The 27,623-nt window shown below is 36.6% G+C and overlaps 2 protein-coding genes across 6 annotated transcripts in view; both read right to left on the bottom strand.

The window, feature by feature from the left end:
* The window catches only part of LOC116724487 (NLR family CARD domain-containing protein 3-like), a 638,369-nt gene that overhangs the window by 186,691 nt on the left and 424,055 nt on the right, over window positions 1-27,623 (bottom strand). The window lies entirely within an intron of this gene.
* sh3bp2 (SH3-domain binding protein 2) lies at window positions 1,383-27,244 on the bottom strand. 5 transcript variants are annotated; one of them, XM_032570257.1, is made up of 13 exons: window positions 27,062-27,244; window positions 8,437-8,576; window positions 8,251-8,353; window positions 7,690-7,807; window positions 7,532-7,599; window positions 6,747-6,829; window positions 6,584-6,664; window positions 5,436-6,105; window positions 3,141-3,258; window positions 2,964-3,019; window positions 2,660-2,735; window positions 2,287-2,346; window positions 1,383-2,198 (listed from the first exon to the last, which is right to left on the bottom strand). In XM_032570257.1, exons 2-13 carry the CDS (start codon window positions 8,570-8,572, stop codon window positions 2,064-2,066), a joined length of 1,704 nt encoding a protein of 567 aa, XP_032426148.1. In that variant the 5' UTR covers window positions 8,573-8,576; window positions 27,062-27,244; the 3' UTR covers window positions 1,383-2,063. The 5 variants fall into 5 exon arrangements, with proteins under 5 accessions (XP_032426148.1, XP_032426147.1, XP_032426146.1 ...); XM_032570256.1 differs by lacking the exon at window positions 27,062-27,244 and adding an exon at window positions 18,975-19,315; XM_032570255.1 differs by lacking the exon at window positions 27,062-27,244 and adding an exon at window positions 8,722-9,120 and having other exon boundaries at window positions 3,141-3,255.

Raw genomic sequence — 27,623 nt, forward strand, 5'->3', positions numbered from 1 at the left:
ATTTAGATTTAAGCTTAACATTTAGCTAAATATAAATATAATTATTTAAAACTAATGCTTATTTAGCTTCAAACTAAATATATAGCTTGCAAAACTAAATATTTATTTTAGAGCTAAATATTATCTAAATGTTAACTAAATGTAGTACTAAGTTAAATGAAGCTTTAGCTTCAAACTAAATATTTAGCCTGCTAACTAAATATTAGTGATGCTTAAAAACAATCTTTCAGCTAACTAAATATTCGCTTCTAATTTTTTAGTTTGAAGCTAATTATTATTTATCTTGCTGAACAGCGCCCTCTGTGGCCACTAACTAAAATTACCTGATAATTACCTTCAATTATAACTTTATTTTCTTCTAAATTTATTCTCTTTAGCTATTGCATTTTTATCAACTGTAAGTTGATTCATATTTCAAATTATTTTTGGCACTTATATCAGTAAGAAAAGGTACAGCTGGATTATTTTATCATTTTAAATGAGGAAAAAATGAAGAAAATATTGTAATATTGTGTATTTTTCTCATGTTTTCACTGGCAGTCATTTTATCGGATTTCTCAAGCGGAGTGACAGAATCTTTGAACCGAACCCGACTGTTGCTTTTCCTCTCTGCTGTCCGTCTGAAGCTGTTTCCCTGCGGTTTGATCAGCCCGCGGTGTTTCCACAGGGCTGCCAGCCTCCACACACTCTCACGCTTCTTATCAGAGGATTAAACCTCATCTTCACTGAGGCCTGACGGCTGCTGATGCACCCCGAGGCTCGCTCCGTCCCAGATCCCCTCTTTTTACTTCTCTCAAAAACACACAAACCTCATAAACCGACTAATAATCTGCTTCCGGGAAGCGTTTTCACACGCCTCTAATTTAAAAAGCAGACTTCTCTTCCTGGTTGGATCTGCAGAGGAGGGAAAACTAATGTTTACACAGGATGGAAAGATTCACATATTTAAAGTATTTTATTTTTGGTTTATTGACTGCTTTTGTTTGTTTTTTGGTATGCATTAACATTCAACAAATGAATGCAAAAAACAGATTAAGTTCAAAAGTAATTGCATAAATCAGACTTACTACTCCTACAAAGTCTTTGATTTTCTTATATTTGTTTTTTCAAAAGCATCCATTTCTCTTTTATTCATATTTTGCTTATTTAATATTAAACACTGCAAAAACACAAAATTTTACTGAAATTTCTAATTAGTTTAGAAATTAATTTGATGTTTGGATATAAAACCAGAGGTGAATAAATCTTTTTAGATATTTGAAACATTTACTGACTTCTTATTAACTAACTAACTTATTTTTATTGTGTTGTCTCGTTATGTTGCTCAACTTTATCATCCAAAATTACCAGACTCTGAAGTTTCTATATACAAATGCACAAAATAAAGATAAAACCCATTTTTTATGCAATCATTTATACATTCTCAGTATATATTTTTGTAAAAAACATCACATTTACATATTTACAGTCATTGTTTTACATATTTACATATAAATATGGACAAAAGCTGCACAGTATAAAACTCAGGAATGTACAAATGTTAAAAAGCCTGTTTCAATGTTGACAAAAACAGATAATCAGTCCCAGTTTGGCCGCATTGTTAATTTGAAAACAAGATTTTCCACTTCTGTTAATGTTTTGCCTTTATTTCCAACTGAAATGTAAGTCGTAAGTTTCTGTTCTCTCATGTCAAGGAAGGTTCAGAACGCGACTTTTAGCCTTTAATTTTGTCCGTTTGGCTTGTTTAAAGTCATTATGTGTCGTGTGACGCAGCCAGATTTACACAGAAATACTCATCATAGGCTTTAACATCTGAAATTACTTAGAGAAATGATACAGAAATAAATACTTATAGCTATATTGAGTGATATGTTTTGTATGTAGGCTGCAAATCCAGAATCTGTTGCTTTATGTTGTCATTTGTCGCCTCCTGGTGGACAAAATGTGTCACAACCATCAAACTGCTCTGATTTCCCGCCGGTTTTCCATCCTCCTCTGGGTGATTTTCAGTTCAGTTTGTATTGAATCCGTTTGAAGGTGCGTCTCCAGCTGCATGTTTGGCTTCAGCTCAGGACTTTGGCGTAAGGCTTCTGCAGGCACAGCGAGCCGTGGTGAGGAAGAGGTTGGCTGTAGTAGTGTTCAACCAGCGCTGCCAGGTTGGGGAAGGTCAGGTCGCTCTCCAGAAATACGCTGTCATCCTGTCAGCAGACAAAAAGGAGACGTTAATGAGTTATTACAAACATAGAGTCATTATAAGACAGCAGGGGGCGCTGGTGGGTTCCTTACCTCTTCAAACAGTCTGTAGTTTCTGGCCTTGTTTATAGCGACGTCCCAAACCACCAGCACCTGAAAAACACAAAAATATCCTTTAATCACACATTTTCTGATTATATTTCACTTCTGGCTACTTTAACCTTAACTCTTCACTTTCTGTTATAAGTTAAGTCACAAAACTATCAAATTAAGTCTTTAAAAACAACTTCAGCACATTCAGAAAAGATGTTCTCCCCTCAAAAACACCGCAAAGTAAATATTTTATTAAAATGATTTTAAAAAACAAGTTTTCACTGAGAATTATTTAAAAAATATTAACTTTCCAAAAATTTTACAAGAGAATACCGTCCTCTGAAGAACTTTAACCCATAATTATTTTTTCTACCTTTGCAGTTTTGGTTCCTGAGTTTCTGATGCCGTAGAGTCCATCCGGCGGATTAGCACAGCACTCTTTAAAAAGCCTGAAGAGGAAAACATCAACACATGGTTTTTATTATTACTAAAAGACTAAATTCATAAAATATGAAAATGTCTACAAGATTGTCGAGTGTTAAAAGCTGAGAAAAATAAAATAATTGAAGAAATAGGTGTTGGCTTTTGCCACTAGGGGGCAGTAAAAGTCCAGAAAAGAAGAATTGGTTTTGGTTTAAAAGCGTTTTTAATCTGTAAAGCATTAAAAAGTCTCGTACTTTTCCACAAAGGTGGTTTCAGTTGAATCGATGAAAACTGACTCTGGCAGCTGCACCTGCACACAGAAACAACTCAGCTTTAACTTTAACAAAAGATACAGAAAAATATATAAAAAATGTCACAAAACTGAGACTAAAGGCCAAAAAGCTGCTTAGTGTTATTTGTAAATTGCTTACATTTTCGTAGTCGTCATCGGAGTCGCGTCTGTGTTTGGATGACTTTGGTTTCTTCTTGAAATCAGCGGGGATCTCCTCTCCCAGCGAACGGAAACTCTGCCCGTCTGGAGATGCTCTTCTGACAAGAAAACACTCGTTAGTTAGAGAAGCAGATTCATCTAGTTCAGGCAGATTTCCTGTCTGAACTCACATATTTATCTACCGTAACAGTCAGAAACATGGGAAATCTATACAATGAAATATTAGACAAAAAATACAAAAATAAAGTCAGAAAATTATGAGAAATTGCTATAATAAAGGAGGTAGTGGCAAGAATCAAACAGTTTAACTGAGTAGTGTCAAACTTTTTGCAAAGGCCAAAATCCCAAAGGTGAAACTCCTTAGTTTCCAAAATTAGCCCAATTAAAAACATTATGGTGAATTCTTCATTCTTTACCGGCACTACAATAAATTAAACAAGTTATATTTTAATAAAAAGGACATTTAGCCAAATAGACGGGTGTGACCAAGTGTGTTTCTGGGTAAACGGTCACTGAATGTTTTGGGCATGACTTACTAAACGGTAGTAAAAAAACTATTTGTTGTCTTTTACTTGACATTTTCTGTTTAAGAAGATATAAACTTGCATTGTGGACACAACTGGTTTAACTGGAACTTTTACAACCAAACTGGACGAGGAATCTGGACGCCAGACAGAGAGGAGGATGTAAAGGGAGGTAAAAACATCTCTAGTTCTGTGCTGGGTCACTGCTAAAGACATTGGCATCTTGGGGTCACTTAGTCTCAGCTTTCAGACCAAATGGTCCCCAAATTCAGTCCTGAAACTTGTAGATGTGTCCAACACACCTGAATCAAATGACTGACTCATTAGATACCAAGGAGGCATCTTTAACTGGTTCTTTGACTTTAACTGCTTCTTTGGTTCCTCCATGTTTTCCATAACCGCTTCCAGAGGTGGTACAAGTTGTACCAAGCGGTGTATCCGTTTATTGGCCTGTGATTTACTTTTGCATGAGCAAAAGCCAAACCTAACAAACTCTCCAAAACAACAAAATCTCAAACACCGCAGTGGACAATCGTGAGATTCGTAGATGACGCAGAGATTTAATTTTACTTGACACTTCTGGCTGGTTGCTTTTACGACAAAATGAAATATCTGGGTATATTTAAGTCCATCAAAACCACAACCTTGAGGTTCTCCATTGCAAAATGTCACTGCAAATAAAATCATAGGAGGACATTCCCAATAATCACACCCACAGCAGCAAAGAACAGACTGTAACAAAGACACACCCAGATTGGCTTGAACCAAACCAAACATTAACCAATGAGAGCGAGACTTGACAAAGAAGAAGCAGCTTTGGAAGGACCAGAGCAGGAGACTTCTGCTTTAGACACTACCTGAATACCAACTGGTATGGCAGGGAAATCCCTCTTCTGTAAAATCAAGGTTTACTGAACTCTGCTGTGAGCTTTGGTTGAATGAGAAAACAGTCCAACTGCATTTGATGTGAAACAAACCATGAACATGTGTGAAATCAGAGACGCTGACTTCAGGTCCCCAAGTTTCAAAAAACATATTTTGGAGTTTCTGAGAGCAACACATTTTCTTTCTGTTTGGATTAAATCAATTTGTTTGTGTCTTGTTCCTAATTTCTGACTATGTTTGTGTTCACACAGCAGGTCTTGATGCTCAGTTTCGCCATTTTGGAAATCTGATCTTCTTTTCATGCTACTAATGAAAAACAACCGCAATCAGACTTCTGTTTGAAAGGTTTATGACCCTAAAGCGACACGCATGCACAGAAGAAAAGCGAAAGTTATAATGGTCGTCTATGGATTTATTTTGAAGTTATTCAGCAATAGGAGAAGTATCGTCACACGATAGTGGAACATTGACGGCAACTTTTGCAGAGAAATCTGTTTGGAGGTGCAGTTGGAACCAGAAATGGTGTGAATGTTGATTTTCTTTTGTTTTCAGCCGTTATTTGGTTTAGCTCTTTCTGGTGCAGAATTATGACGCATTTCTCAAGTCAGTTAAAAGTTACATGAGAATTCAGAACCTAAATGATTTCAAAACAATCGAATATGTGTCCAGATTAGTTCCACATATGGAAGAGGCACATATTTTTGGTGGCTGAAAAGGTTTGAATTGAAAAAGTCAGATATCTGTGGCATTCACCTGAACGTAGCCAAACTGTCAAGAATTATGGCCAAACATCTGGAAAAATGTTCACCCCAAACTGTGGCTAATGGTGGTTTAAATGTTCTGGTTATTCCTTGAATGTAACTTACTGAAACGGAGACTTTGGCTTTTCCAGAGGCTGCGGCGGTTTGGCCGTCGGTGGAGGCGGTTTCGGTATCGTCGGCTTGTTGTGAAGTCCAGGTTTGAGCAGCGGAGATGTTGGAGGTTTGGCAGGCAGCGATGGGGCACTAGTGGATAGCAGGTTAACTTCGGTGTGGGGCAGTGGTACGGAGGGCTTGGTCCGAAGGCAGTGGTTTCCCAGAGACTGGGTACTGCCTGTGATTGGGGAGCTGTTGACCGGGCCGTTCAAGACCATCCTGTTGTGCAGCTGGTCACAGATGGGCAGAGTGGCCGGCAAGTGGACCTGAACGGTAGAGTGGGACCTCAGGTCTCTCCTATCGTTGGCAGTATTCCCCAAAGAGATCGTCCTGTTCTGAGCAGTTTTCAAGGAGATGGGAGGAAGAGCAGGAGGAGTCGGAGACGGCGACTTCTGCAGGTGAGGGGCAAAGGGCAGAGGAGGGGGCGGACCTTTGCTTTGTTCTTTCTGGAGGGACTGGTGAGGAATGGAGGGCTTTTTGGGGAGTGGGCTCGTTGGGTTTCTGTGCTGTCCAGGAACAGGTGGAGGCACGGCTTTCTGGACATTTGGACTGGAATCCCGACGGAGCGGAGTAGCCGGCACCGGTGGAGGAGGGTAGGCAGGAGGCGGCCCGGTGGGTCGACCTGCAGGGGGGGAAATCACCAACTTAGACACTGAAAGACCTTCAGCAAGATACATGGAATAACTTCTACCATGTTCTAGAAAATGTGAACAGAACAGAAGTACGGCTGGACAAACATCAACAATATATATCACGATAGACACTTGATCAATATCAATAGATAATACATCTGATCAATATGACTGGTCTGGCGGATGTAGGCAGAGGAAAGGCTTGAGCCACTGGCGGTATCAACTAACTCACTCAATCTTTGGTTGCCTAGCAACAGGCTGTTGAGTAACTTGCACAGCAGCAGTTTAAGGTTTTGTCTCATAACTGCTTAAAAATAAACAACAATGGCAACAAGTGAAAATTGTGGATAAAGCGAGACATGTCATCAGCTAAGCTGTATTTCAGATGTTTAAAACAAAACACTTTCAATAACTGTTAATATTGACTGATATATATAATGCTTGTATTTATTTTTTAGATGTTTTTACCTGTTGTTGTTGGTGAACCATCACCGTCTGGCTTCAGATAGTCTTCTTCATCTTCTTCATCATCGTCCTCATCAACATAATCTTTACATAAAGAGAGCAGATGCTAAAGTTTAATAGATAATTAAACGGTGGAGCATTGCTGTAGGTGTCAGCATGGTCTTACCATCCTCTGCTGTGTCAACAGCGTGTTTAATTTCCATGGGTCTCTCTATGGTGCCATAGAAGTCTGCGTCTGAGTCAGAGTCACTGTGGCAACAAGGAAAATTTTATGAATTACAAAATAAAATTGCTCAAAGCTCCTTAGAAAACTTACATTTACATCAAAATGCCAATCATTCTGTCATATGTGGTTTATAAACTGACTATTTTTTGTGGATTTTCCAGAAAAAGGATGTTTTTGCTTTAGCTATCCAGCTAGCTATGTAGCTTCTAGGCTAACAGTTAGCGTAAAACCATCAACACCCCACATTGACACAACCATAAACATGGTGTACAAAACAAGTAGCCATTATAAGGAAGAGCCATTGACATTTTAAAAATCAAAGCTATCTAGCTTGATAGCTTTAGCCAACGTTTGCTACTCTTGAACTTGTCTGAATCTACCAGGGTTAACATATGAGTTTGCAGTTATAGTCTGAAATAAAGCACAGGCTGTGAGGCTAAATGTAGTCAGAAGGTTCAAACATACCATAAATACAAATGTTAAAAGTTCATCTGACTTATTTGTAAGTGTGAGAGTTTATTTCAGGTATGCGGGTTTCTTTCAGCAGTGCAAAAATGTGCAGACTAGATTATCTGGAGATTAAAAATTGCCCTTTGATGTGTGTGATAGGTTGCTTGTGTCTTGTTCATGTCTTGTACCTTATTTAGTATCTTACATACCAGACTGGTAATTTATGCTTTTGTATTTTAAAAGTAGTAGGTTTGACCAGGTTGTTTTGAGGTTACCTTGAAATTTGAGCCTCTTTTCTGTCGTTGTAGTGATCGATTTCCCTTCGCAGATATCGCATCCATTTCTGTAAGACAGAAAGTAAAATAACCAGTTGTCAGCTTCTTCCTGCAGAGAGTAGAAACGTAAGACTTTCACAGTTCAGTGATGTTCTCACCCTTCGCTCGTCCTCGCTCGCTGCAGAAAAGTACCACGTTCTGTGTTTCTTACTGAAGTGAACGATTTTAAAGGGAAAAACGTTGCTGGACGTCGTCTCCTCTGCTGCCCTCATCACTCTGTTGAATCCAACAAATGTAGGAGTTATGATCGGAGATTTATCTGTTAATAATTATTGGATGAAAACTGGGAAGTAGTCCACTTAGCGTTCACATATGAATTCAAACCGAACCATAGTTCACTTAAGCCAAACTGAGACATAGATTTGTAGGTGGACCAGACCTTTGGGACTGCCTCAAACAAACTGGACTTTCTAGACAAATTAACTAGAGTTGGACTGAAGCGGACTAAACATGGCTGGTTTGAATGATGTACCTTAAAAAAGAACCAAAAGCTCATTTAAAGTGGTCTCATTACGCTTGTTTTGAGAGTACCAGGCATTTGGGCTAATATTAGCCAAAAGTGCTAGCTTTAGTCCAAATGCTTAAACTAATTTGTTGTTTTTAAATCAAGCAAAATCTGCTAAACAAGCCATAAAACTTGCTGATTAATTTTTACCAACCTGTTGTAGCCATTGAGAGAGAACGCCCCCTGTGGTGAAGGAGAGGTGCTGCTTTTGAAGTAGTACACGCAACCCTTGTGGATGATTATGTACCTCAAAGGCCCTGAAGACAACAACGTGTATCAGGAATGTTTTTATCTGTCTGATAAACAAGGCAGAAATGATCTTTTTAATTGTTTGACTCACATTTCATGAGACTGAACTGACTGCCTCCCTTCTTGTGGAGGTATCCTGAGGTGGAAACTCCTCCCGGCATCGTGAGGAGGTTCTGAGCCCCGATGGCTCGCATCGGCACCGGCCAGTACATCTCTGGAAACGACATGGTTCTGCAGGCAGGGAGGAGAAAAAAAGCATAAAAGTGTGAAAATCAATTCGTCGTTTTCCTCTTTTAGTCCAACGAAGTAATTCCTTCTTCACTTAGAAAGTCCAAACAAACTGAAAATCAAACGTAACACCCAAGTTCTCCTCTACCTCCTGCTGAGTCTTTTGCTAATGCTCTGGAAAGCAGTATTTTCCCGCAGCATGTTGACTGTGGAGGTGAAAACCGTGGAGGCTAAAGTCAGCAGAAGGTCCATGACAGAAACAGCATTCTGGTTGGACTCTTTTCTGTCCGGGTTTCCCACTGCGTCTGATCCGATCCGGGTCGAATCGTCCATCTGAACTCCTGCTTTCTCCAATCAAACTATCCCTTTGTTCCCTCCCATCTGCTCTCTCTCTCTCTGTCTGGTGTTTTATCTCTTACATTCTCCGTCTTATATAATCACAGTCAAACTGAGATAGCGTTCCATGGAGGCAGGCACGAATTTCTGCATGAACACAGATGGATTCAGATACGGCAACCCGAGTCCTTTCACTGCAGTTCAAGGCTTAGAGGGAAAAATCTGAGTGTGTGTGTGTGTGTGCGTGTGTGTGTGTGTGTGTGTGTGTGTGTGTGTTTGGAGAGTATAAAGTAAACACCCTTAATGAAGTTTTTAATCTTCAAATGTGTTTATGTGTCATTTCCAGTATATCAACAAAATCAAGAGCTCAGACGGAAGGAGGGTGTGGTAATGAGTGTCTGAAGTGCAAAACCAAAAGAACTGGAAGAAGTTGACTTTTAGAAATCTACATCTGGGTTGTAATAAATTTCAGTCTAGTTAGAAACCGCTCACTAGTTTCTGTCTGGCCAGCCGTTTACCATTTTTTGTCAAATTAGTTGCTACCTTTCTGGTTTTCCTGTCCTACTAACGTTTTCAGTGGTTCAGACAACAACGTTTAGTGTTTTTACCTGCTTAAAAAAAAAACTATTACAAAATCTTCCTTTAGATACTCCAATAACTCATTGAAAAACCCATTTAGGTCTCTGGAAACGCTTCTATGTTTCCTCTCTGGTTTTCCTCTTATTATAATGCTTTTGTAGTTCAGTTTGGGAATTTTACCATTCTCCCATTAAAAAAAAACAACTTTATATTTGTTTTAAGGTAATCCAGTAGTCAGTTTAGAGACAACTTATGTAGCTAGCATGAACCTGTTAGCTAATGCTCATCTTTTGATGAGTTTGTTGTTTATTAGCAGAGTTTCTTTTAGCTAAATTATCTGTTTCCTTCTAGGTTTTCTTTCATATTGATCATTTCATTTGTTCAGTTTACTGTATTTTAAAACCTGCCTTAACATAATAATAAAAACACTTTTAGAAATGGCTACTCCTTTAACTCAGGAACTATTCACTGAGCTAGCAAGAAGCTGTTTTTGTTGGTGATCTTTTTTTCATGTTGAGTTTTTGTTTATTATTTTATTGATTTGATTTGGTGTTCTTACTCTTACTCAGCCTTTTTAATTTTCCCAAGTTGACTATTTCCAGTCAACCTGGGAACCTGTAACCATTAGCTAATGGTACCTTTTTGCTAAATTAGTTGTTTCCTTCCTGGTTTTATTCTGTCTCTCTCAACTACATTAAGATTAGAAACCACATTTCTCCACTTTAACTACTTTAAATAACAAAGCTTTCTTTAATTTCAGCTAAAATGTAAGTATTTCATCTTGTTAGGGTTAAATGTTAGTTGAGTGCTAGCTGCTAACTCAGTCCAAAAACATTGAAAATGTAAAGATTTAAAGCAACTGCATGACGTCTTATTACTTTTCCTACTAGTTTATGTTGTTTTCGCGGTAATATTTAGAGGTTAACTTTTGTTAATCATGAAGAAACTTAAATAAACCATCTATATTTCAATGTAATCGCTTGCTAATCTTTGCTAAGTAAACAGGTATTAACTTCAAAAATGGAATTATTTCACTCCATAGGAATGATTTTTGTAGAAACAGTGATAAGTGATGACATAAGACATTTTTCTGAAAACATAACAGTGATGAAACAGGAAAGCAAACTCTGACAGTAAATCACCAGGGAGGAGCCTTACACTGTGTCTGACCTCTGACCTCTGGCAGCTCTGCTGAGCTTTCATTTGGATATGAAGAGGGAATCCAGATGCTATCATCTGACTGCTAACACATAACTCTGTCACTAAGTCTAATGTGGGTCAGAACCGGGTCAGAACGGCTGCTTATCACCCCCAGGAGGAAATCCTGAATCCTGCTCAGAGCAACACAGAAACAGTGAAAAAACACGGCGGCCTCCCGACTCTGAACTCAGCATTTCTCTGTTTTTAAAGGGAAGTCGGCTGAAAAAGAAACGGAGATTTGAGCTTGGTTTTGGTTATTTCATCATCCAACTGAGAATTTATTCTCAATTCAAAAATATCCAAGGATAGAAGAGTAGTCTTGTATTTATTACTGATTACAAACCAACACTTGTGTCTGGAACAGTGACATCAAATTAATTTAAGCATTTTTCTTACTGCAAAAACACAAAATCTATTTTGGTTGTTTTTAGTGCAAATATTTTACACTTGAAATTAAGACAAAACTAACTTAAAAGTAACTTTTTAGTGAGACATAGAAGCTTTAAGTCAACAATTCCTTAATATTGAATGAAGTACTAGCTCCATTGGCAAATTATTTCACTTTTTACACTGGAAAAATGTCTTTTAAGTGAAATATTGGCGTAAAACAAGCTCCTCTATTTGCTGAAAAGTTGCGTGTAAGTTAACTTTGTCTTATTTCAAGTGTACTATGACATTTACACTAAGGAATAAACCAAAAATATTTGGTAAGTTTGTGTGTTTTTCAGTGCTATCATGAAGAAAAATGGTGCCATGTTAAATTGCTTCAATTAAAACTCAATATATGATTGATAATGAATTAACTTATATCATGTGATTTAATAATAGAAGGAAATATGTGTCACAAATCAAAATATAGTCTCTGAATTACTGGATTTACCAAGTTGAAGTAGTTATTGGAAACATTTCTAAGTATTTTGTGATAGTAGGGATGTTAGTTGTCTTATTAAATGATATTCTATCCAGTTATTGCCTTAAAAGGAGAAATATTTGCATCTGTGGTTTAAGATTAGTTACATTTTACATATCGCTGGCGGCACCGACAGGTTTAAATTACTTATTTGTTTCTTCTGAGAACTCGTTCACCTCGACTTTTTTCCTTTTTATTTGTTTTTCTGGTCGGAGATAACGATCAGAAAGCTGCTGTTTCGCAGGAAAGGAAGCAGCTTGCATACCAGACTCATTGGAACATGTTTCCTCTGAGAATAAACACAATATGTCTGGACTCATTCACACGCCTGATTCCAATCTGCTTTTCACCTGAGGAGGCGGGAAGAGAAGGCAGCAGCTGCAGGTATGCAGTGGATTTATCACAATAAAACGAGATCAAGGCGACAAATTCAGGAGTTAGAAAATTATTTGGCCAGTTGAATCATTTTAGATTAGTTATTTATCTCTCCTAAAGTAATAATACATCATTTAATATCAGGTAAACTGCTTGTTTCTAGAAGAAAATCGTGTTTCAGGGGTTTATAGTCAACAAAATGAGCAAAAACAGACTTTTGTAACCCTTTTAAAATCAAAAAATTTACTCACAAATATAAAAGTTTGACCTAAATGACAAAGAATATGTTATATCACTGATTTCCTGGAGAACTGAGGTGTTCAAGGTGTGGTGCGGGGGCCATTTGTGGCCCCCAGAATGTTTTCAAATGGCCGAATGTGGCATAAATGAGGCGGTTGAATCAGATACGCGTTAAGAAAAAAACATTAAGGTGTCATTTTTAAGTAATGAGAGGGACATTAACACATCTAATGTGTTAATAATATATATAGTGATTTTCACACCTGCAGTTCTGAATCAGTTGATAAACTTGTAACTTTTTCCAGCGGTTTGGTTTCTTTACACATAACGGAAACTCTAAGTCAACCAGAACGTGTCACTGCAAACCAGGTGAGAACATTTGGTCTCTTTATGGGTCAGACGAGTCCAGAGCAGAAGAACCAGATGTAAATACAGGAAGAAGATGTCATGATGAGAGGAAGTAGAAAACATGGAGAATCTGAGAACTGCAGTTAATTACTTTTAGATAAAAAGCTGCATGGAGGTTTTAACTTTACAAGAAAAACGCACAAACCTTCTTAGTTTGTTTGTCTTCTCTATTACGTCCTATAATGCACCAAAATGTTTATTTCCTTCTCTAAAATAAATTTAATTTTCTAATGCATTTCTAAAAATTTAAAAAAGATGATTAAATTTAAAATCTGCACTTTTATCTGATTAATTGATTAATCGATATAATCGTTTACAAAAGCCCTACAATGGCTTGTAATGTAAAAACAAACAAATCAGTTATGTTTTAATTTATTCGAAAGGATTTTGAAACTACAAGCCTGATTTAAACTGAAAAGCAGATCTATCTATTAAAGTTTGGATAAATATAGCAGAAAGGAGCCATTTCCTGTTCCTGGTGCAGAAGTAACACACATGCAAAATATTTAGACAAACACAGTAACACAGTTAGGATGTTGTTTCATTATATTTAACCAAACAAACCTAAAGACCACATTTATGTTTTGATCAAATTATTTAGGTTTGCTCCATTAAAACTGTTTAGTTTATTGTTGAAGAGAATTAAACAAAATAAATTTAATTAAAAAGGTGTTTGTCAATTTAATAAAATAATAACTCGTCCTCGTGTGTAAAGGTTTGGTCATGTCTTCTACTCGATGGTTTAGTTTTTCCACCAGCGTTCGGCTAAAGGAGTCGTCGTTCTGTAAAGAGGAAACTGAAACTGTTGTAGTTGTGGATGGAAAACCCCTGCAGATCCGTCTCAGGACAGGATTCCTGCTAAATTACCTCATTACTAACATCTAAAGACCTGAAATTACGCTCCGGTCAGACACAATGGAACAAATTTCATCAAATCCAACGAAAATGAAACATTTCTGTGACATATTATATTCCTACTGTTGAAGTAACCATTAAACTCTGACCTCTTTCTGCTGAACTACACATTAAAATGTTTATTTAGATTTTAGAAACACTTATAAAAATAATCTGGAACTGCTAAGACAAGTCAGTCATGGGTTTACAGACAAATATATATATCTTAAAAAGGAAATGCATAACTATGCATAATTATTTTATTTTATTAAATAAATAAAATAATGTGTCTTCTGCTCAATTTAACTGAAAAACAAACAAATGCTTAAATGCAAAAGCATCACAGTTTGAAACTGATCATTTTCTGAAGCTTCTTCACCTGAAAAATTATTTTGTTTCTGCCAAGTCCAATTTTTAAGTTTTCCTCTTACAAATAAACTAAAATATTATTAATCTATGCAACACTTGTAGTAAAAAAAATATCTGGGTTTTTCAGGTTTACGTTTTGAATTTTTATATTTAATACAAAAAGTTTTTCTGCAAGAATATTCTGTGGTTATATTTTCCACCTTTGAAAAAGAAAATACTAATTTTTTCAATTTTATTGTGAATTTCACTCATAAAAACAGATTTTTCTAATTTAATATGAAACTATATTAGGGATAAAATTGTTTGTTTTTGGAAAAATACACATTTAAAAAATGTAAAAGAATAATTTAAACAGTCCAGGTAGCTGATGAGGTTTTAATGGTTCCCACTCAATAACCAGTTGGAATAAAATCTGTCCAGTAAGAAATGTTCACTTGACATGAAGTTTTTCTGCCATAAAAATTTTACGGATGTGAAAAACATCCAATCAAAGAGGCGACAGATTATTTCCTCATTCTGGACATTTTGTTTCTGTTACGTTTCCAAACACAAAGTCTCTTTATTCCCTATAACGAGCTATTTTAACCTTAAAGGGCTCCAGAACGTTTAGTTTCAAAATAAAAGCATGTTCTAACCTATTGAAATTGTTATGAATGCAAATGACAGCAAATTATTTGAAAATGATGAAGTTACAGCACATCTTTCAGCTGATATTTTATGCATCAATATTTTCATGAGTAAAAGATTATTATTTTTTAAATCATCTCCCGCCCGGGGCCCACGTCCTTTTAAATCCGGCCCTGTGCTGCTTTTAGACTAACCTCCAGTTGAAAACATAATTAGTGCACCATAAACAAATTGTGAAGCAGAAAACAGGGTTTCTACGGTGGAAGAAGGAATAAAATTTACTTTATGATGGATTATTAGTGAGTTTGTGTGGTTCTTATCCACGTTTTTATGCTAATTAGCACATTATTGCTCAAACATTCGGAAATCTGCTAAACCTGGTTCGTCTCTTTTTTTAATAGAACTTGTAGCGGTTTTCCAAACCAAAGCAATAAAGATAAATCTGTTTACATTTCCACGCCTACATGCTACAAGACAAACCTGCAGCAGTTGCGCTGCAAAGATTTCCAGCAGATGCCAGGTGTCTTTTACTGAAAATGGATTGCGGTTAACCTGAAGCTGTGACTAAAAGCATGCTGCAAGCCCCAGCGCAGTCACGAAGACCCCCCCCTGTGAGCCTGCCTTAAAGGTCAGAGGTAAACCACCGCCCCAGCTGCGACGGGGCCGACCGGCCCAGGAAGTAGACGCAGCCGGCGAGCGACGCCTTCGAAGCCGCAGCACATTTCCTGTTCCCCATCCTGAGACCACAACAGTTATCAAAGCTTCACTTTTTCTGATGTCAGGTGGAAACAAGTGAGTAGAAGCAGGTGGGCTTATCTAGATGAATATAAGAAGAAAGTGATTAATGAAACGCTCACAGATTCGGTTTCTATGGAAAACTGTTAGTGCCCGAAAAAAAAACAACCCGTAAATGACCTAAACGTGTATTCACCAGAAAGTTTTATTTCATACTCCTAACAATGACAGATATATGTTGTAGGGTTTTATGGAAGCCCTTCAGTGCCAAAATCACAGAAGTGCTTAGATTTATAATCCAAATTGGATATAAATACTGAGAGATTTACGTTAATTTATCTCAGAAGAAAATGATTAAAGCAGCTCAGCATTTAGCATGTGCAGTTGTTAGTACCAAAATCTCAAATACCTCTTCTAAAGGGAGATAAGCATGTTATTCTTAGGAAAAGTTTTATTTCATGCTGCATGTTGCTCCTAACAATGACAGAGACATGTAGCAGGGTTTCTATGGAAGTCTATTAGTTCCAAAATCACAAAAAATGCCCAAATGTATAATCCAAATTGGGAATAAACATTGAGGAATTAATATATGCAATTGGTCTTGAATCTAAGAAGAAAGTAATTAATGCAGTGCAGCGTTCAGCTCTTAGAGATGTCTAACAAGGTTCTACGGAAAGCTATTAGTGCCAAAATCTCAATATGTAAATACGTCTTCTTAAATGACTCAAATGTGTAATTATGAGAAAAGATTTCAATCACAAAAGATATTAAGACACCTCTGCTCTTGCAGGAATGATTTGTCACATGGACTAAAAATGTCCCTTTTGTTCAGTTGTTTTAGTTTATATTACGTTGTTAGACAGATGCTGTTTAGGGGATATTTTTTTCTCCAGGTCTACCAGACTGACACTGAACTTAAACAATGTGGGTAACCATAGTTAATTCATGGTTTTCCAGGTTAGTCTGGGTAGTTTTTTCATCTTAATTCTAAAATTGGCTGTGCATTAAATAAGATTAATAAAAAAAAAATACTGATTTTGTTTGATATTTAAAAATGTTTGTGAACCTTAAACATTGCAGCTGGACTGAATGCACAAACATGAACAAATTTCACATGTTATTCTGACTGTTTATTCAATTTTTACAACAAGGAGGATTTATTTTATTAAATTTAGCTTTAAATAATAATTTTTAAAAACCGAGAGTTTATTCTGGCTTTGTTTTTATTATTTATGTTTGTAGTTAGCTGGCTGCTCAGTCAAAAATAGTTTTTTATTTGAGGAAATTGATTTAGGATGAGACAACTGAGCATTTTTGATGGATACGGGTTTAATTTAGCAACGATTCTGTGGAACCAGCAGATTCTCTAGGATAACGAAACGCATCGATGACCACCGACGTGAATAATTCCTCGTTTTGTTGCAAATAAAGAACTAGCTGAAAGCAGAACAGAAAGAGAAAGTGAACTTTCTCACTGCAGCAACAGCAGCTCCTCTTTCTGTACCTGTGTCCTCATGTGCATCATCTCTTCCTGTGTCCTAATATGGAGGTCCAGCTCAACAGGAAACGCATCAACAATGTCAGACTCGCTGCTCTGCATGAAACCTTTCCCAGAATTAATCGGTTAATTCTCTTTGTTAAAAACATCGATATTTTTTCACGCTGAGCTTTAAGACGTTCAGAAAGTTGCACGGAGACTTTGAAGACGAAAATCTTCCAGATTCGACCCTCTTTCCTCCCGCTCTCACCGCACTTCATTCGGTGTCGAAAATGAGAACACACTTCCTGTGAACGTCTCGTGTTCTCGCCGTCGAACCTCACAGAGGAATTACCAGAGAAATTACCAATAAATGGAGGACTATGGGATGCTATTATAAACTTTTGTCTCCACTGGAATAAATAGCAAAAGTGTCTTGGAGAAAATGACCTCCACGAATCAAAACAAATTTTTTTATTTAAGTGCTTATGTCACCAAAACCGACTAAATGTTGACGTTTGGCTCAAATCTAACTTGTTTTATCTTAAATATTTAAATTTCTAAACCTTTCAATCAAGTTTCACCTGTTTACTGAAACATAAAACATTAAAACTGTTCAACTTAAAGCAATAAAAACATCCAATTTTAAGCTGATTATTGTGAAATATAACAAATCTCTGACAGAACAAACCAGTCAGATGAGCCTGGTGTAAATTTGCTGCATTATGTGGTGAAATGGGACTAAAATAAACATAAATGTCATCTTTAATCTCTAAAACCTTTGTTTAAAAGCAGATTATTTTCTTGAACGGGGTTCTGTGTGGCGTTTAGTAGCTGTAACTATCTTACCTCTTGGTAGATAACCATCTTTTCATTTCAGCAGAGATAAAAGTTTTGCAGGAGTTCATTTAAATGACATTTTTGACATTTAAAATGCTTTCCTGTCTGAAGAAATGCAAAGCAGCACTAAGTCACTGATAACCAGGGAATATATTTAAACTTTTAGATTTGATTGAACTGAATTTTAATTGGGACTGAATTAGTTGGAAAGAATTGGAAAGATGTGAATTGTGTTCATCTTCTAAAATGTTATAAAAACAAAAACTTAAATTATCTCATGCTATTGTCATTGTTAACCATTATAAATTAACTATAAATATGTTAATAGTAACTGATTATTCTGACGATTAATTTGCACATTCTGCAAATTTTCACATAACTAAAAGAGCCTTTTTCATGCAGTGTTGCAAGAACAGATGCAAATAAACAACTTAATTCCTTTTTAAAATAAGAAAATAAACATTTTGTTGCATAAAACGCACCAACAGATCATTCCTTCAGTGAACGCCTCATTTCTAGCTAGTTTGCATCTGCAGCTAAAACATCTTTTAATATTAACATGTGAAAAGCTCAGCTTTTTAAATACAGTGTAGAACTGATCTGTTTTTCATTTATTTATTAACGATTTCATCACTAAAGATGCTTAATGGGAGATTTTATTTACATAATTTGAACCAGGTGAAGATAAAACTGTCACTTGAGGAGTTATGGGTTGAACAGATTTACATTTTTTAATCATAAAATCAAAATGTATTGATATTTTTTACAGTTTTGGCTCAATTACTGCTCTGAATGCGTTGTTCCTTCAGCAAAATTGCCTTTTTTAGAGCCTGCACACTCCAGTTAGCAATTAATCAATTACTAAATTAGCTAACAATTATTTCAAGAATCCGATTAATCAGATGAATTGTTTCATTCCTGGTAGGAGAAGTTATTTTCTAGCATCAAATTGAAGATGCAGAGAGTCTAAAATGCGTCTCTGCTCCATTTACCTCCATGCAAACAGAACATGTAAAAATATGAACTTTCCCTTTAAGATTTCCATTTTGATTGAAGCCACCAAACACTAAGATATAAAGATATAAAAGTAAACAGCCCAGAGCACGAAAAGCTCTACTTGTGCTTCTTTTGCAACTGGCTTGCATCAGGTTCGGCCTCTGAACCAGGTTGGTTGAGTAAATCTAATTCTGGTCACTGCCAGTGTTTTTTGTTCTTCCACTGAAGTGAAGCTGCTGCTATTTCTGACCTGTAACCAAAACCTTAAAGTTGCTACAATAGAAACATTAGAAAAAAGGATTTCCTTTCATTTCTGACTTTCAATCCAGATATCCGACGATGTACCAAAGCATCACTGAGTGACAAACAAAGTAAAGTTGTGCGAAAGGAAAACACACGACGAGCTCAAACTCACAGGAATTCCCTTTCTTCCCGAACGCACATCCTTGTGCTCGGCTTGGAGCTCCGAGCAAACGACTTCTTCTTCCTCAGCGAAGGCGCGGACACGGCGGCGGACATGACTGGAGCCTCACGGGAAGATGAGCAACCATACTTCTGAAAAAAAGCCCAGCGGAACGACGGGAGGACGGCCTAACGGAGGAGTAGAGTCTCCAGTTCCAGAGCAGACGAGCCGATTCAGGTGGAAGGTGAGTAAATTATTGGAGGTTAAAAAAAGACGAGATGTGTCTGTTAGGAAGTCTGCAGTTAATCTGAACCGCGTTGACACTCCAGCTGAGGTTTCCTGAAGGTGTCGAGGCCTCTGATTGGACGGCTGCGTTACTTCCTGCTTCCTCTGAGGAAGCATGCGATTGGCTGCCGGACGCCACCCATACAGCCGATCTCTCACACTCACACACACACACTTCCTTTTTACACACTCGGACAAGCAGGACCTGAAAAAAGACACCGGGGGAATTTCCATCCCCTCAGACTGGAACAAAGAACAGGCCACCTATTTACAAAATGTAACAAAATGCACAAGAACATCGGGAGAAAAATAATCAAATGTTTTTTTGTTTGAGACTGACTGAAGTAAGGCTTATCTGCTAACAGGCTGTGTGGTAAACACATGGGTCTGATAAATAACAAAACAGAAATGATGTAATAGTATGTGAACATTTTCAACAGTAAAATGAAAGAAGCTCAAAGCTGGCAAGTTATTTACAACAAACCAGGTTGTGTGTACTGATAAAATTATAAATAAAAACACTTTTTAAAGTGTAACTAAACCCACAACATCCTTTATCTGCTGATATAAACTGGCCCTAAAGATACTATCTTTATGTTTCTGTGCAAATTGGGACATTTTCGTGTCAATTTGTTTAATTCTGTGGTATTTTGGCTGAAACCATTTCAGTGCTGCCCTCTTTGGGTTGAATGGTGGTACTGCAGTGGTACAGCATTGATTACAGCTAAACAGCTTGGTTTATGTCTCCATCACAGCATTCCACTCAGACACACGCCCCCTAGTGGCGAGTCAGGAGATGGAATAACGAGTGTTGATCGATAGAGTATCTCACATTAGCAAATGAAATTCATTTGTAACGTGGACTCAAAGTGGAAATGATAAAAGTCTCCAATAATACAGAACAATAGTCACCAGACATGTCACAAAAAAAAGTCACTACAGGATTTTGAAAGTTGATAAATATAGCGAAAGTCGCTAAGTTTCATCCCTGCTTCACACTCTCCACTCAACCCACACTTGACCACGCCCCCCGCATTTCTTAACTCCGCCCACTTTGGTGGGCTTCTACCAAAGTGGGCGGAGCTTTGCTTTCAGATCGGTTTCCTTTCGCTTCAAAAATGCATCCAATAAATGAAAACTGAGCTCAATTTCTGCAACACCCTTTGTTAAAACGGGCTAAATTTAGCTTTAGATCTGTTTTGAAAAACGGTTATTATCATAAAGTTTCCTGAAATGTAGAAATTAATAGAATTAATTTTATTGTTCAGATTGTGTCATTTTCATGTGAAACAATTAATGTGTCATCAGGAAATAAAAGAAGTTTTTTAAAGCTACTGTTACATATGTACAGCAAAATAACAAGGGACTAGAAACACATCCCTGAGGAACACCAAAGTTAATTTACCCTTCTCATATTTAAAACCTTCAGCATATATTGAGGTGTGATAGTATTTATTCTCTATGGTTTCCTATGTACTTGGGTTTTAGGGTCATGTTGGGTTCAATACAACAAAACAAAGGCCAAATGTTTATTTTGTGTTCAGTTATAAACAATGACTTGAACTTAATAGGCCGTATCTTTCTACTGGTAATCTAATTTAAAAATAAAAATACTGTCACTTTTTTTTAGCAAATCAGTCTCTTACAAGTCGTATGTAAAAGAAAATATGAGAACAACAAAATAACTATAATTTGAAATCCACATAATATTTTATGTAAATATATTTCCTCCCAATGGAAAATGTTTAGTTATGTAATCAGTTCAATCTCAAAGATGTAGTTAATTAAGAATGCTGCACATGGAGCTGCAACATAAACATCATTAAATATTACTAAGTAAAACGCTAATTTATTGGAGGAAGACATTTTTCTGTATATTTGGTGTTTGCAAGTTTGCAAGGGATTTAGAATTTTGCTAAATAAAACTCATCAGTTACATTCTAAACCTGATGTATTCTTATAACTTTTTTATTCTCCAACCTCTAAAGAATCAGTTTGAGGTGAATAATACAATCAACTCAAACAATAATAGAAAAATTAGCTTTGAGAGGACATTTGAATCTAATTATATTTGCAGGGATCTGCCACTTTAAGAGAGAGGAACAGTGTTGGCATCCAGAGTTTTACTCCAACTCACTGAAAAGTGTCAGAAATGCAAACAGAACAAGAGATAACAGAGACACTGTGACATTTCGTGTTCATAAGAGCGAGGATTGCTGGTTCCTGAGCAGCAGGTCTCACCATTTAAACCACCGAGTGTCTAAACGCACGCAGCGCGTCCAGAGTGACTCAAAGCAAAAGCCTCCTTTGGGCTAAATGACCCAGGAAGCAGAACGCTGCGGCTCGTGTCTCATCTGATCAAAGACAGGCAACCCAGATCTGCAGGCGGTTCAACCCGACTGCCATGTCAGAGGCTTCACTTCACTTGTTCTGTCGTCTCATCTGAAACCACAGCAGTTTTATCACGGGTGTCCGCGGCGGTTTCACATTCACACTAATAGTTTCAGCTTTGGTCAGTGCATGAAACACGTGTAGTTAGGCCACAGCAGCGTGAGAATCTGCAGCCAAATGATTAATTTATGAAAGTAGGCCTTCATCCACTCAAGAAATGCTAAGACACTGATTCCTGCCTACAGGGGGAGCCACGCAAGCAAGAATCAAAGCCTCAATCACTCAGGCAAACAACAGATGCTGTCAAAACAAAAATGAAACCATAAGTGGTGGCTGCACATATTACTGTCCATGCATCTGCAAGTAGCAGATTAAAGAGAAACTGTGGCTTAAAAATATAATAGGAGTGAATTAAAGAGCACAAGCTGGAGTGATATGACAAAACTAAACCTTAACTTTTCATATGAAAGCAGTGAAAAAAGTAGATAAAAAATGACTGTTATGTTGAAATTTGGGTAAGTCTTTGAATTTATTGTTGTGCTGCATTTTTTAAATAAGCTAGCAAGAATAAAGACGACAGAAAGATGAGAGAGTTTTGGATGGCAGCAACATTTTGTTCCTGAAACAGACAACATGATGCTGCAGGACGACCAAAACTGCAAAGAGACGGACGAGCGAAAAGGAGAGACGCTAAGCTAACACACATGATGGAGTATCTTTGTTACTTTCCTTCCGACTTTATGTTTTTAAAAACATTAATTTGTCTATTCCCTCTAGTTTTGGATGCTGTGCAGATAAAAGGATTTTAGTTGATTATGATGCATAACCATAGCAACAAGAGCAGCTGATCAACATCACTAAAGTTCAAATAACGCCGTTTATCCAGAGCAGGAGCAACAAGTTGGATGCTATCGACCCTCTGGAGTCGAATAAAATTCACCATGACAGTCTGAAACTATCAGATACGCATCAGATTTAGTTCCACATGTGAAAGTGGTACAACTTAGATTTTGTTACTGGGTGAAACTATCAGAATTGGGTCAGTCAGACTTTTGAAAAAGTCGGATATTGGTCACATATGGTCAAAAAAAAAAAAATCAGATTTGGGTCACATTTATCTGCTGTGTGAATGTAACTGTAGTGAATTTATTTGATCTTGCTGCTTCTGGGTTTGTGTCTCTTCTTTTGAAAGAAACGCCGATTGTAATGAAATTTGGGGATTTTGAATAAACAGTAATACGTCATCAGCGTAACTCAAATCTTTACATTGAAAATGGTCTTTTCAATTTGCACTAAAATATTTAAAACATGGATTGTGGTCACAGTTTCTCATGTTCCTCTCCTGCAGCCAAATTACCACCAGTTTTCAGTAGAGGGTGTTTATTTTTGACACTCTGTATAGCAGCTAGCCAGTTTTGCCATGAAAGAAAAAATAAAAGCCAAACAGAAAGTGGTCATTTTGACATACTGAAGCAAAACCATGCTGCTTAGAGAAACAGCACAACCAAATATCATAATTATGACATTTAAATTCCAAACAGTAACTTCCTGTTGGGCTTTTACTTATTTTCTCCTGGTGGAAATTTTAATCCTAAATAAAGAATACATCAAAATCCCTGGAAAAGTCATCCTCAACGTGAAGTTTTGAATTATGCTGATGACATTTTACTTTTTATTTAATACCCCCAAATTTCTTAACAATTGGTGTTTACAGTGGATACATAACTCTGCTAAACTGAAACTGTTAGCATTAAGGAAATTTATTTTAAGACCAACTGTGTCATCTAGAAATAAGAAGCTAATATTTACCAACTAAAATAGTTTCAAATAATAGCATGAATTTTAATCTGGTCAGTAACAATTTAACACTTTTTAAAAACTTTTAATCCCTTAATTAATTGGCCAAGAAGTTGGCAACATTTTCACTATTTGCAATTTTGACATAAAAAACCAAATTGGAGCTTAATTTGTTTGTTATATTGGTCAAAAACAAAACGATACAGCAGCTTTAAACATTATAAACAGTAAGTGATGCTTCTAAAGTGCAATGAAGAGCTGATAAATAAAAAGCTGAAAACATCAGGAATCATTTTGTACAAACTCAAACCACCAATCAGCTGTTAAACTGGCAAAACTTGAAATAAACAAACAAAAAGTGCAGCTTATTTAGTAAAAGAAGATGAACTCTGAAAACTGAGTGATTTGTTTGTCCTGGTGGTTTAATGTGAAGTGAGAGATCGTAATCTGAATCTGTCCTCAACTGTTGTAGTCGATTTAAATAACCAGCATCAGAAAAACAAGCAGCTATAAAATCCTCTGGTCGGCTGCAGCTTTTATTACGTCACGTTGCTCCACATGAAGCAGGAGTTCAAAACGCTGTTTCTAAAGAAAATCTATAAAGTTTTTATTCTCTTCACCACAAGCATATCCATGAAAACATAAAAGAGCCGTCAAATATTTTGGTTCATTCAGCGAAGCCTTAAAACCGAGTCAGGAAAAGAGAAAACAAATCCATGTTTTTTAGCTAAAAATAACCAGAATAAAACGCAAACAGTTACTATTGTGTGATTTTTACGTTTTGGGTGGAATAAAATAAAACAAATAAATCTACTGAAGGATATGAAACAGAAAATAAGGAACATCAGATAAATAAGAAAAACTCCTGATTTTCAACACAATCATTTTCAGAGACAGAAACCATTTAGTTTGCATTATTTTCATTCTGTTTATAAATATTTATGTTTATCCTGTAACAAATAAAGCCAGCATTATGAATTTATTCATCATGTTTTGGATTAATTTGATTCAGAAAGAGAAGCTGGCCCACAGCATCACTAATTAGCTCTAATTGTTTCTAGTTGTTTTCCAATTCGATTGTAGATGTGGGGAAGTTTAGAAGAGCAGCCTGTCTTTCCCATTTTGAGGAGTGATGAGAACAAACCACATTAGTAACCGTGCATGTTCCATCTCTGCACAAAATCTATGAATAAATTCAAAATATGTCCTTATTTTGTGATCTAAAACTTAGAGTTTAGTATAAAGAGTTTTAAAATAAACCGCCCCCAGGTTTCTCTTAGATTTACATCTGGACACAGAAACAGAAACAAAATACGTCACATTTCTATTTTCAGCGCGAACAAATTAAGTTTGATTTAAAATCTTATTCTATTCTTGTCATTCTGGAGTCTAACAAGGAGAAACTGGCCCACAGCATCACACATCCTAATCTGTACCAGGCAGTGAGTGTGTGACAGACCTCCGCTGTCTTGAAGAGTAACACAATATTTATACCCCAGGGAAACAGGAAGTTCCTAATTAGAAGTTCCTAGAAATGACAAAATGCTTCTTTTCTCACTTGAGTGATTTTACTTTGACTATAAAAAAATCCCAGGCGAAGAGACACAACAATGATCAACGCTGGTGGAAAGGTAGAAAAGTGTTGCAGCTCCATCAGGGTTATTTTATCAGCACACTGTCAAATAAATTAATGAAAACGTTAAAAAATACAAACAATATTTTAAAAAGCAGGTTAGTTTTACACCTGAGATTTTATTTCTGCATTTGAATTATTTTAGTGTCATATTGGAGCTGCTATAAAAAAAACATTTATATTTACACATCCTGATGTGGATTGTTGTTGCTAAGTGCAGATGGATTTAAATTTAAATGAACATCACAGATTCACAAAGAAACGTTTGTGGCGGAATGGAAACAGGTTTTCAGTTTTGCATCTAACCAGGAAACGTCCAAACGTTCATTCAAATTTTCTGATTTTATCAACACAGAATCAGAAATGTCTTCAGTTATGTTGTGAAGAAGCAAATTTAAGCTTGAGCAACTTTTATTTCCGTTGATGTTTCATAAGAAGAGTTAAGATTTTAACTCTGATGTTGCGTTTTTATTCTTATCGATCTTTAAAAGTTGTTTCAGTTTCTTGGATTTGATGCAAATATCAGGTTTTCTATGTTTTTTGAACAGAATTGGACACTAAATAAAGTTTGCATGAATGTTTCTTATCTTCAGCAAGTTGAGATTTAGATTTTCATTTTCATGACTTCCTGCTGATGTTTTATTTTTAAACTCTTTATAGATGAGAAATACCAGAGATCAGGAACGTTTTCACTTTTTCATCTCAGAGAAATAATCTGTTCTGGTTTGCTTTTGTTGTCACAATTACATAGCAATTTAAAAATCAAACAAAAGAGGCATTTTTACACAATTATACTTCAATCTATTAAGGTAAGAAAACTAAACCAACCTGTGAGAAACAATAATTTCTCCGTTTTAGTAAGAAGCCAAAACCTTCTTACTAACATTTGGTTTTAAAGCATATTAAATGACTTGAATAGAACCTTCCTGGCAGCATGAAGTAGGCTAAAAGAGCTTAAAAAGCAACACATCAGGCTCTAATTTCAAAATAATTCAACAACAGATCAACTTGAAGCAAACTGATTGGCATCAATTCATCTAGTCAAAACTCCAGAGACATTTTTATGGTTTTTAGTCTCCAGAAAACCATTGAGAAAACACGAAACAATGGAAAACCTTCACAGGAGAAACTGATAAACCAAAATTAACATTAAGTTCAGACCCAAAAGAACAAAAAAACCCACCAACATTTACTAAAAAACATCAAAACTTTGGGGAAACTTACATCTGGTGTAAAACTAACAGCAGGAACAATCAGTAAAGCACGGCGGTGGCAGCATGATGCCTCATAAAAACACACACAAAAAATGCAGATTTAGGAGCGGCCTAGTCAAAACCTGGACATAACGATGCTTTTCATGGTGATTTTCATCAATTGTGCAACAGCAAGTGAAGCGAAAGGCCTTGAGTGACTTTAAAGAAGCTTGATGGCAGCTGTTGGCACCACGGTGACAAGTATTAGTATTAGGAGGCACTTAGTTTTTTTAACATGCAATCTGGTTTATTTGTTTGTTTTTTCTCTAAATAAATAAGAAAATTCATTTGGAAACTGAAATTTGAAGTTACTCTAACTGGGTCTGGGCGATACGGGGCTAACAGCCAACAGCAACTCCAGTTTTCACCCTGAAAAATAACTTGAATTTTCATTTAAAATAATAATAATAAAAAGCACTGAGAATACCGACATGAACAAAATGAAGAAGATCGACAGCCGGTTAAGATTCGGTTAATCGCCACAGTTTAACTAATGCGAAAGTTTCTAAATGTTATTAAAAGGTTAATAAAACCCGCGCCGTTTGGTTCATGCATGTTTTCTGTTTGTTTTAAACAGTGGAGCTGAGAAGTGAATCAGAAGGAAGCTCATAAACCAGAAACGGCTCCGCTGGATGACTTGCAGATCTGCGGTGCAGCCTGCGCTCACGCAAACACAGAAAAGCTGCAGTTTTAAAGTAAAACGGAGCTAAATAACAGCGGAGTCGGTGGATCTGACGTACCCATGGATTGCTGCGTCAGCTGCGAGGCGCGTCTCTGCGGGGCATCGGCGGTCTGAGTCCCGCAGATCGTCTCCTCACTTCCTGCTCTGCTTGTTTCACAGCAGCGGCTCAGAGCGGAGAGGAAACGGCTGCAGTTTTCATTCAGACTCTGAAGTTTATTTCAGCTGCTGCTGCTGCAGAGCCGCGGCTCGGTTCTGGTCAGACTTCCCCTTCATGCAGCCGCAGCCACTCCTCCCTCTGGTCAGACGTGTTAATGTGTAACTCAGGCCTGCAGCTCAGCCGTTATTTAGTCTTCAGAAACTTTTCCTCCTTTTGTTTATTGTTTCTGGTTTTTTTCTTTCTACTTTTTCTGTTTTCTGTATTTTACTTTTCTCTGTTTCTTTCTTCCCATGTTTTCTGTACATTTCCTTTTTATTCTGCATTTCTTTCATTTCCTGTTTTGTTCTTCTTCCTTTTGTTTTGCTTTATTTTTCCCTCTATTTTCTTTCCTGGTTTTTCTTTCAACTTTTTGTGTTTTTTATTTAATTTGTTTCTTTTTTTTCTCTTTTCCCACAAATTTATT

This window comes from Xiphophorus hellerii, chromosome 8 (genome assembly GCF_003331165.1).
Source record: "Xiphophorus hellerii strain 12219 chromosome 8, Xiphophorus_hellerii-4.1, whole genome shotgun sequence".
In the NCBI taxonomy this organism is placed as follows: Eukaryota; Metazoa; Chordata; class Actinopteri; order Cyprinodontiformes; family Poeciliidae; genus Xiphophorus; species Xiphophorus hellerii.